Consider the following 12,349-nt stretch of genomic DNA (forward strand, 5'->3'; position numbering starts at 1 on the left):
ACAGACAACAACACACCTACAGCAAATTTAGAATAACGGTGAGAGGAAGCCAGAGTACCCGGAGAGAACCCATGCAGACACAGGAGGAACATGCAACCGAAGAAAGAAAGGCCCCAGTCGGCCAATGGTTTCGAACCCAGAACCTTCTTGCTGTGTTTTTAGTTCTTCTGCATTTGAATATGTATATTTGCGCTCACAAAAAAAAAAAAAACCTCCTTTAATTCTTCATAAAATAATTTCAAAAGTCCTTACGACTAACTAACCTGCGGAAAACTTGTCTTCATTGAGACCACGGAGCGGTCCGAGCCACGACCGATGCTGCTCATATGACGAGAGGTAGCGGTATATGGAAAATGAGTCTAACAGTCTGGGGCGTACTTTGAAACATAACATCTTGTTAAATTCTGAGCTCATGTGTCTTTTTGTTAACCCTTGAAATGAGCTTCATCTTTACTGTTCAGACATGACTGTGGAATAGATCAGCAAATGCTTGGCAAGTAAGCAAGTCTACAAAATATTCTTTTGTGGGAATTTTGTTGTGATTGCCAGTTATTTGGACTTTATTCTTTAATCCATGTCTGCAATTTCCACATTGCCAAAGTACTCTTGTTGTTGCCTGTAGTAAATACAAACTAGCCATAATGAAATGTGATGCTTGTTGAAGGTTTTCTGCATAATAACACTCAAATTAATAATAATAAGGTCCACTGGGGCCAATTAATTTCCATGCTGAAGTGTGATTGGTTATTTTGCTAAAGGATTATTCTAAATCTTCACACACCTATGCAGCTATAGGGGGAAGGAAAAAGATGTTGAAGGAGGAACTTTTCCCTCTCCTTCAGCCCGGGATCTTCATACCTATTGGAAAGGCTAGTTTAACTATGCACAAATCACTTGGCAACTTCTCCCTGTCGATAGGTTTATTTTAGATTCACGCAGAGAATTGGTACGGATCCAGCACTTGGGCTTCTCACCAACCTCCTTAGGGGCGGTCTGGTAGTGGAAGACCGTAACAAAGCACGCACAGAAGTTTTATTCTAACGAGTCTCCGCCCGAAGACAATGTGTATCAGTAGTTTTCCACGTGTGGCCGAGACCAGTTCTAACTGGTTTCTATTGTGTAAAACGGTAGGGTGTAGTCCATCCTAATCTCGTGAGCATCAAAGCAAAGCAGTAAATGGCCCCTTATAAGATAAGATAGAAAAAGTGCGCTTCTTCCTGGTTTTCACAGTGTCACATAACAGGTTCAGGACCTCACATAACCCCTTAATACCCAACAAAGACAAGAAGGACCAATACGGCAGCTGTAAGGCAGACAGGTAGGTACTAGCAGTCTCATTGTAAAGGTTTAAGTGGTAACTTTATTCCTCTTTTTGTTGTTATAAAACTTAATTATTACTGCTATATATTTTTTTTATTCAGGATCAAACACAACAATATAACTTTAGAAATTAACGAGCTTGTTGCTATCTGTAGATAATTATTTTAAATAAAATGCGTGATTAAAGTATTTGAAATCACATTTATTTATTTATTTGTTCTTTTTCCAGATCGTTTCTGCTGAGGGACCATGGCTGAATACAAGCTACAGGTGACCACAGGGGACATGAAATATGCAGGGACAATGGACCACATATATGTCACCTTATTTGGAACAGAAGGGCAGAGTGAACGGACTGAGTTGGACAACTTTGGCAGAGACTTTGTAACTGGAACAGTAAGTTGAATTCAATCATCCGGTGCTTCTCAACACCGATGTGTTGGGGTACTGTTTGTCTCTAAGCCAAAGTCTTGATGAACTGATTTGACTTACAAAAAGCCGGTGTGTGAAATCACAAATAAGAGGTCCAATGTCATGACACTAAAGTTATGTGATCCATTTAAATCCAGTGGTCTAATTTTTTATAGAGATGCACCGGATCCAGGTTCCGGATCCGGATCCGGCCGGATAATGGCGTTTTTATGGGGTCCGGTTACTGCCGGATACCTAGCGTGGCAACCGGATCCGGACCCGGAAGAACGTGATTACGCGGTTAATGTTTAGAGAAGCCATCCCCTACATTGTGTTAGCAGTCCTCGTCGGAAATGGAAGCAGGGAGCCGAAAAAGTGCTGTGTGGCAGTACTTTAAACTGGTAGAGGGAGATTCAAGTCATGCGATATGCACGCTTTGCTGTCAAAGTTTGTCTCGAGGTAAAAACGTTAAAGTGTACTCAACATCTCCGCTGTTTTACTGCATTATAATGTACAAGCTGATGATCGGAGTAGGATCCGGATCCGGTTCCGGATCCGGCAGGATCTTAAGCAGTGGATCCGGTATCCGGCAGGATCCTAAAAATCAGGATCCGGTGCATCTCTAATTTTTTATAAAAGATCCTTTGCGTTCTCTAGCCAGAAGGAATGGCTATCAACAGCTATGTGTAATTTAATGCATAACCAGGTTTTCACATATTTATCTCAAGAGTTTTATTAAATATAATTTAGAGCTGTGGTACATTGTCACTGTAAGTGTGTTTTTCTTTCTTCATATGTTTGTTTATTCTCCACCTCATAGACAGGGTCCTACACCATCAAAAGCACTTTGTCTCTGGGGAAACTTCTCCTGATCAAGGTGGAAAAAGATCCCTTCCTTATTCTCCCAGAAAATGAGTGGTACTGCTCCAAAATAGTGGCGACCACTCCAGAAGGAGATGTCATTCTGTTCCCCTGTTACAGATGGATCTCCAGGGGAGAACTGGTGGAGCTAAGAGGAGGGAGAGGTCAGTCTCAGATTTACTAAATGATTATGGATTTTGATCGGTTTAGTGTCTGTGATTTAAATTTGACTGTCGTTATTCACCTCTCAGCTGTGAAGGTTTTTGAGGAGGACCATCCCCTCCTGATTGACCACCGGAAAAATGAGCTTACGTTTAAAAAGAACTCGTACCAGTAAGTTTTCATGTCTGCAGTGTGCCTACAGCTGCTATTTGTCTCAGAACCTTATGTGGACAAAGCTTCATGTGATTTACCTTTTTCTATTTTAGATGGGAGATCGCTGATGAAAAAATACCACACAAAATTCATTTCAATCAAATCTCTGAGCTGCCAGCTGAACTACGCTTCTCCATGTCCAAATCTGACGAACTAGAATATTCAAAAAGAAACATGTGAGTCAGATATTCATGTGTAATCTGTGCCTTACATGCAAGTCAAAGGGGTATTCTGAAATATTAATGTCAGTACGTGTATGTTCTTGTCTGCATTTTTTGTTTCAGTCGCATTGAACTGTTGTTCAAGGGGCTGGCTGGATCTGTGAAACAATGGGAAAATTTTGAAGACATGAAAAAAATCTTCTGGTCCAAAAAGACTACAATGTCAGGTAGAAAACATCACCTCAGTGAAACATTAGCAGCTGGGATAACCCGATTTACCTGGACTACTTGAAATAAACACACGAATCCTGAAAAAAATATTCTTTGTAAAATATTACTCTATATTATTGAATGTTAAATTACAATGTCATGGGGGGAAAAAAGCTCAATCTCAGTGACAATCTTTGTTTTGAAACAGAAACTGCCCGCATGTTAGCAGCTGTCAATGGAGACACCTAACTAACCACGTCAACGTGTTCTCACATGAATAACTGACACTATTCTTAGGAAAAGAAGTTGACCATGAATTTATAACTGATTTACATGCTTTAATAGGGTTCTAGGGTTGTTTTTCTGAAGAAGTGAGGAGGAATTTAAGTAGGTGGAGTTTGCATGTTAGACAAAGAAATAGTGTAAAAGACCAGAGCTATAAAATGTTGGTTCGCAGGTCATGATCACCAGCACAAACCAGTACCAAGGAAAAATAATATGAAATATAATGAGAAATAAATAATAATAAAAAAAATAGTATAGTATAGCATAGTAATTAAAAATTTCGATCAAAATAGAGGATTTCTATAAATTGAAAAAGTACTGAAAACTAATATTTACTCAAGTACATAGTACTGTTGATGTAAACTAAAAATCAATAAAAATGTTGGACACCTCAGTCTACTCTGGTTTAACTTCAAACTGCTCATTCTGAACACTAAGCAGCCAATAATGGAAATCAGAATTTACTTATTTACTTTTTTGCAGAGTACATGACATGTCAAATGACTCCATTAAGCAGTTCATTAGGTTTCTGTGTCTTTCTGGGCTCCAACTTTTCAAACACGTGATGCAGTAAGTGTTCTGCAGCCACAAAAGGGATAGTCAAAGCAGCAGAAAGCTGTGGATACCTCAGTGAAAGCAGAAGGTCCTATGTGAACGCAGAGGAGAACATTTAGGCATTTTGAATTCAGGCAGACCTGGTATGCATCTGCTGGCCATGCAACATTGTGAGTATGTTTGACTTGAGTAATTGTCTCATCAGATGAAGCATTAAAAATCAACCAGGCAGTTACAGCCTTAATATTTACCACAAGCTGTGATAATGCTAATCTTAATCATGACCCTCACAATGATACCACCCTTAATTTTATTGGACTGTGTATTGTTGGTACTCAGACATGAGGATCTCCCTCCTCCACCACATTTGTTCTCTTATTTACACTGACTTTATTTATGTATTCTTTTACTTTTGCTTTTACTTAAAATGTACCACCAGAGATAAACAATGCAAAATTTCTTTTTAAATCTGCAACAGATTAAGAGCAGCTAAACAAAAGGAAACTAAATCTGACTTGATATACTGTATGACAACTTATATCTTCCAGAGTACGTTGCAGAGCACTGGAAGGAAGATGACTTTTTTGGATACCAGTATCTTAATGCAACAAACCCCAATGTGATCGAGCGCTGCTCAGAACTTCCCAAAAACTTTCCAGTCACAGAGGAGATGGTGAAGCCATTCCTGAAAGAGGGAAGCTCCCTGAAGAAGGAAATGGAGGTGTGAAGGAGAAGTGGCTTTAGATTGGGGCAATATGTAGTTTTATATTTTATAGTATATTTCTATAGCAGTAAAGAGGCTCTGAATTTTGTAAGATGCTCCATTTATTCTATGAATTGGCTTAATTACCACTTGATGTCTTATGCTCTACTTTAGTCTATCTTTCTGTCCCCTACAGAAAGGCAACATATTCCTCCGTGACCAGAGGATAATGGATGGAATACCCACTAGGACGTTGGAGGATGGTGATTCTCTGCACATGACTGCTGGTTTCTGCTTGTTTTACATGAACCCAGAGAACAAACTGATGCCAATTGCAATCCAGGTATTTCACTGACGCAGCAAAAGGGACTATGATTGGCTCTATGTTCATGTGAGTTAATAGTCTCTGCTGAAAGCATTTCCTTTGACCTGATGAGTCTGAATGCAGCTGGTCCAGGGCCGGATTAACCATTAGGGAAACTGGGCACTTGCCCAGGGGCACAGGACCAGTAAGGGGCCCTGGGCACAGTCAAAATATTATGTTCGATCACGTTACAAACGCAGTCCTCACTTCCCTAATCATGTGCAGATTTGTGCAACCCGTTCGATCAAAATATTATGTTAAATCACGTCAAAAACAGTCATAGCCGCGGGAACATATTCTCAGCAGGGGGTGCGGCTTGACTCCTACACCATGGCAATATTGTTACATGCAGCGGTGACACATAGTCAACTGCATTATTTATTCACGAAGCCACCCAGAAAATACACAATGATACAAGTGAAGCATGTGTAGCCTACGTGTAGTATACACATTTGATATGAATCTCATTATTAGAAATAAAGAGAAAATCATGAAACGCAAGACATGAGATCAGTTCTCAATCGAAAACCGAAAGGAACTTTTAATTCAAAGATAATTCAGAGCTCATTGGTCGTAGGTCTAATGACAATGAACCCGGAGCCTCGGCCACATTAATTAAGCGTGCAAAAATCTTAACTTTCACAAAACAATATTACATACACATACATAGTGGAACCAGAACAAACAATGTGTCACAGAGTCCGTGTAACTGTTCATGGTGCTGATCACTTTGGCAACAGTAAACAATTTGTCACAGCTGTCCATGTAACTGTGGTGCTGAACACCGTGCGTAAAGGCGTGCTGCGCGGTTGCAGCATTTGAAAAAGAAACGTGACTTACCGCCTGCATCACACTCCACTGCTTTGACACAGCTGAAACAAACAAATAACGCGATCACCGTCCTCAATATAATGCAGCCATCTCCATTTGGTAAACCAGCTCGCATTGAATGAACGACAAAACGTTTCTTTTCCAAACGGCCTTCCTGGAAAACTGAAGCTAGTTGGTTGATGCGGTGCCTCTGAAGCGTTAGCATTTTGACCTGGGACGTTAGTTTGAATTGCAGGCTCACAGCTCCTGTCAACACAGTCCCGGTGCTGCTGCTGTTTCGGTCGTTTCAGGGGTGCTCGGACTGGGCTGCGAGTCTGCCTCTTCCAATTCTCTGTTGCATCTCCTTTTGTTTTGTTGAGGCTTCCCAAAAAAATCTAAAATGCGTTTTTGCGCTATGGTGATCAGTTAGCTCGACTACAACTTGTACAGTACCGTACAAGTTACCGTCACTTGACACTTGACCTTACGTGTGGTCATGTGACTAGCAAGACACAAATTGTATAGTGAATATTAAGCCAGACCGCGGCAATTTATAGTTATTAGTGTTTCCAGTTTTAACTTTTAGCATTTTCTTTTTTCCCCACTTTTTTCACTTTATTTCGTGTATTTATTTTTGGGTAAATACATTTTTGGGGTGCAGCAGCCCCACCAGCAGGAGGTGCTGCAGCACTGATTGATTGTGAAACAATAAACATGATCTTGACTTTGAACTACATGCAACAGTGTAGCCAATGATTTACTTTTACTCCATACACACTGCCTGCTTCATGGCTGGTGATAATTTCACATTTTAGCATTTTAAAATCTCTGGTTTTAAATGAAGGCTTCCCTAGCTATCTGCTTTATTTCACTGTTGTAGTCAAAGAATGATAGATTGGCTACATATTGAAACATTTAATGGGCTAATTACTCTGTAGCCACCAAGTTCTGTGAAAGATTCATTGTAAAAAAGTTATGTTAAACATTTGTGCATCTGTTCTGTCTCTTCTGGCTATTGTACATACATACATACATCTCCACCAAGCCATGCAGAAGCCTGATTTGTCAGTATAGAAGTATAGGGTATATGCTCTTGATGATTGTGACTTTGCGATTGTTGCTTTGGAGGGGGGGCCCTTGAGTCTTGTTGCCCAGGGCACTGGAAATTGTTAATCCGGCCCTGAGCTGGTCTCTAGTTTTATAAGTCTAAATAAAAGACTGACTTCAATTTTTAATTTTACAATTGCCCATATTTATTTAATTCAGCAGAATGCATTAGTCTCATGAAGTCTCATTGTATGCAGATGACTTAATACTTTGAAACAAGATGTTTACATACACTGTGTTAAAAGACACATAAACCTTTTTTCCTCACTGTCTGAAGTTAAATCAGACTAAACCTCTCCTGTTTTAGGTCAGTTAGGATTACCAAAATTATTTCTAATTACTAAATGCCACAATAATGAGAGAATGTCTCAGAGAATTTTTTATTACTTTCTTCAGTCAGAAGTTTACATACGCAAAGATTACTATGTCTTTAAACAATGAGGGAAACCCCTGATGATGATGTCATGGCTTTGGAAGTTTCTGATAGGTTAACAGACAACATTTGAGTTGAGCACACCTGTGGATATATTTGAAGGCTACACCTTAAGGCTACACCTCAAACACACTGCTTCCTTGTGTGTCTTTTAACACAGTGTATGTAAACATTTGGTTTCAACTGTACGCCCGGGAATGAATGTCAGGATATCGCATACATATTAGTAATAGTATAAATATTATTATTCCTTGTTAATGCACTTGCTGACCATCAATCATTCGAAACTAATTTTACTATATGTAGGTTTAGTTTCAAAATACAGAATTTATCATTTTTATTAACATTTTATTCCAGCTGCATCAACAGCCTTCTGAGAGGAACCCCATCTTCCTGCCCAGTGACCCAGAGACAGACTGGCTGCTAGCCAAGATCTTTGTTAAAAGCTCAGATATGATGGAATATGAGACAATTCATCACCTCATGAACACTCACATTCTGGCTGAAGTCTTTGCTGTTGCTACTCTCCGCAGCTTCCCTGTGATTCACCCCCTCTACAAGGTATATTTACAATAGACTACTAGAAAAGAAAACCTATTTAGACATGTGAAGGAAAGGAAAGAAGGGTTTACTTTGAAGGTACCTCAGGGCCTTTAGTGGTATGTATGTGTCTCAGAGAAGGTGAGTTTCCTCAAGGCTCCAAAGTGACTTACTTAGCAACTAAATACTAAGGTGAAGAACTTGTGAGATGTGAGGGTATATGCACTGCTGAAAGGGAGAAGTCAAGATCAGGAAATACTTGTGTAAGACTTTTTAGGAATTTCTTCCTCAGGCACATATTTCAAGGCAATGTTTACCCTCTTTTCTGTACAGCTGCTGATCCCACACTTCCGTTACACTCTGCATGTAAACACTCTCAGCCGTGTAATCCTTTTGGGACCTGACGGGGCTTTAACTATGGTAAGGGTCTCTAATATGAATACACAGTGCATTTCCGATCAATCACACTCATAATTCAGCTTTGTGAAAAGCAAGTATAACTTTTTACATTATTAACTAACAGAGTTCACCTGGATATGATGGACTAATAGAGCTCATGAGAAGGTACCTCTCTGAGATGACCTACAGCTCCCTCTGTCTGCCAGACAACATTACTGCACGAGGACTGGAGTCAGTCCCCAACTTCTACTACAGAGATGACGGTCTGAAACTGTGGAACATCATCAACAGGTCATGATAAATTTAACTGTATAAAAATAGTGAAACAGTCCAAAATGATCTTTAAACTGCAACATTCCAGCACAGCTGCAAAGGGAAGATGTGCTGAGCACAATGCAAAAGGTCCTGCATTGTACTAAATGTCTATAAATGAATCAATTAATACAAATAATCTAAATGTTTATGTGCACTACATATTTTGTTCATGTAGACTTACATTAACTAGAGTTAATACAATGCTAAATTTAAATTATTAAATTGTTATATTTCCATCAGCTTTGTGAAGAGTATAGTGGAGTACTATTATCCCTCAGACAATGATGTGCGTAAAGACTCTGAGCTGCAGGAATGGATCAGTGAGATATTCACACATGGCTTCTTAGGAAACAAACACTCAGGTACATTACAAATATTCTAATTTTATATTTAAAGACGCATTTAGTAGGCTACAGTATATATATATATATATATTTTTAGATTGATTGACTGTGACTGTACTGCCAACAGGGATACCAGCATGCTTTAATACTGTGGAGGAATTGATCAAGTTCGTCACCATGGTGATCTTCAGAGTGACAGTTCAACATGCTGCTGTGAATAATGGACAGGTGGGCCAATAGTAACAAGTTGGGTCAGAGGCATATTCAATGATATTTGATCAACTACAGACAAATCAAACCCAAGCTCAGTTAAGGTTGGCATCAGCGCCCAAAAAAACAAAAACAAAAAAGTTTCTGTTGGACACTGGCAACAACAGTCTGATAAAACATCTCCAGCAACTTCCAGCAGATGTTGAACAACCTTAGCCTCCTGAGGACATAGAGACCTTTCTCTGACCTTTCTTGTACACGGAGTCTATATTAGCTGACCAGTCCAGTTTGTGATCCAGCTGTATACCCAGGTACGTATAGGTCTGAACTATCTCAACACAGTCCCCATTGATGGTTACAGGCCAAAGGTGGGGCCTGGACCTCCAGAAATCCACCACCATCTCCTTGGTTTTGGCTGTGTTGATATGCTGGTGTCATATACTGTAGGTGGTTTGCTCCGCACCACGAAACAAAGTTGTTCACCAGGATCCTGTCCATCCCTGATATACCCCACAACTGAAGTGTCGTTGGAGAATTAATGTAAGTGTCATGACTTCCAAGTTAAGCTTGAAGTCCGAGGTATATAGTGGGAATAGGACAGGGAAAAGCACAGTCCCGTGGCACTCCGGTGCTGCTGACAATTGGCCTAGAGGTGCAGTTCCCCAGCATGATGCACTGGGGTCTCCTGGAGAGATAGTTGGTTACCCAGGAAATGAGATGCGAATCCACTCTTATCATAGTCAGTTTGGATGGATGTTGTTGAATGTGCTGGAGAAATCAAAAAACATGATCCTCACAGCAGCATTCCCCGTATTAGGTGCAGGCTCAGGTTAAATAAGTCCCGAAGGCCCCCCCCCCCCCCCAGCTCAGAAGCACAGGTCCTGAGTAATCGTTCGGACAATCTGTCTGCTTTGGTGGGACAGCGCCTCCTGAGCTCTCTGTTCACCTGAGCTGTAGTGATGGTGGTGGAGAGTGGGGCTATGAGCCACTCATCCGCAGCGGCCTGGGGGGAGTGTGGGGCGAATGCAGCTAGCTGTACAGCAATTGAGGAGGCAGGGCACTCAAATCTGTTGAAACAGTTGTTGAACTGGTTGGGACTCTCCTCCTCCTTCCCTTCTGCTTGAAGCTACAACCTGTAATTGTCTTCACACCGTCCCACAACTTCTTAGTGTCATCCTGCAACTTCTGCTCTACCTTACTTCAGTAGTTCTTTTTTGTCTCCTTCTGCCCTTGAGTTCCTGCTGTGTGTTACCCAATTTATAGACACTTACAGAAGCTTCTATTATAATCTAGTATGACTTCCACTCCTGGACACCCAATGGCGCACTCCGGCTCCACAAACCTCCTCCAATTACTAAGGGGCAGTCAACCATGAAGACCATTTTGGAGACCCTCCCCAGTGTCAAAGAGACAGCCAAGTTTGCAGCAATGGCTTGGGTGCTTTCAGACACATATGCAGATGTGGTAAGTTTGGTGTATGACTCATATACTGTTGTACAGTTTTTGTTTACATTTTATAAAATGCTGTGTCAGTCTCAATTAATGTTTTGTCTGAACAGGTTTACTTGGGTGCCTATCCTGAAGAACGATTCGATGAGCCTGCTCCGAAGCAGATGATTAAGGAATTTCAAGCAGAGTTATCGTACCTGAGTGAAGCAATAACAGCAAGAAACGCACATTTGGAAGTGCCCTACACATACCTGAACCCTACTCAGATAGAGAACAGCACTGCCATTTAAGAAAGCCTGAAGTGCATCAGTCAACAACATCCATTCCTTTTAAGCTCATATTTTGGATGCATTATTCATCTCTTATATTTAGTACATATAACAAAGGCAGTTAGTGAGGTGTTGCTAGTTAGTTATGTCATGTGAAGTGGGACTATATACTTATGTGAACTACGCGTTGTATTGTTAAAAGCTGTGAAAATGAGTAAAAAAAATATACGTTATCATTTGCATTCATTTTCTTTCGACTTTTTAAAGGTGTGACACAAGAACATAGACAATAGGTGGTAGATGACTGAGATGTTTGTAGATGTGAAGGGCAAGTTTTGGGATATCAATTGATTTGTATTGTTTGCATTTCTACTTGGAAGTCAACACAACATGAGCAAGAGTGAAAATGTATCTTATTAGTGATCACACTTCTTTCACGTGGTTACTTTGTAGCTGAACGTGTTGGCAAGTGTATCTGGATACCAAAACTAAAACAAAACTTCAGAGTGACTTCAACCGACAACTCATTCATCACTGTGACCCAAAAGGCAAAGAGATTTCCTGCCGAGGTAGAATATTCAAAAAGAAACATGCGAGTCAGAAATTCATGTTCAATTTTGAAGATATGAAAAAAATCTTCTGGTCCGAAAAGACTACAATGTCAGGTAGAAAACATCACCTCAGTGAAATCATTATTGTTTTATAAAAAAAAGCTGACAGCACATTAGCAGCTGGGATAACTCGATTTAAAGGGACTACTTGAAATAAAACACTTGATCACATGAATCGTAAAAAATATTCTTAGCAAAATATTACTCTATATTCATTCATTCATTCATTCATTCATCTTCTGTAACCGCTTCTTCCTGTTAAGGGTCGCGGGGTCTGCTGGAGCCTATCCCAGCTGTCTACTCTATATTATTAAATGTTAAACTACAGTGTCAGGGAAAAAGAAACTCCATCTCAGTGACAATCTTTGGTTTGAAACAGAAACTGCCTGCATGTTAGCAGCTGCCAATGGAGAACCCTGACTAACCAGGTCTTCGTGTTTTTCTGAAAAAGTGAGGAGGAATTTAAGTAGGCGGAGTTTGTATGTTAGATAAAGAAATAGTGTAAAAGACCAGAGCCATAAAATGTTGACTCGTAGGTCATGATCACCGATATACACACACATGAACCAGTACCAAGGAAAAATAATATGAAATAAAATGAGAAATAAAAAAAGAAA

General features: G+C 40.1%; 1 protein-coding gene across 1 annotated transcript; it reads left to right on the forward strand.

Moving 5' to 3' along the window:
- Positions 1-1,569: 1,569 nt before the first annotated feature.
- LOC311499187 (hydroperoxide isomerase ALOXE3-like) lies at positions 1,570-11,244 on the forward strand (the record flags this gene model as incomplete). The annotated part of the gene is made up of 14 exons (XM_084560074.1): positions 1,570-1,716; positions 2,552-2,756; positions 2,844-2,925; positions 3,021-3,143; positions 3,252-3,355; positions 4,727-4,899; positions 5,078-5,224; positions 7,953-8,156; positions 8,469-8,555; positions 8,659-8,825; positions 9,090-9,211; positions 9,321-9,421; positions 10,697-10,867; positions 10,963-11,244. The coding sequence occupies 14 exons, from the start codon at positions 1,570-1,572 to the stop codon at positions 11,140-11,142; spliced, it is 2,013 nt and encodes a 670-aa protein (XP_084416200.1). The 3' UTR covers positions 11,143-11,244.
- Between the last annotated feature and the right edge of the window lie 1,105 nt (positions 11,245-12,349).

This window comes from Chelon labrosus, assembly GCF_963514085.1.
Source record: "Chelon labrosus genome assembly, chromosome: 14".
Lineage (NCBI taxonomy): Eukaryota > Metazoa > Chordata > Actinopteri > Mugiliformes > Mugilidae > Chelon > Chelon labrosus.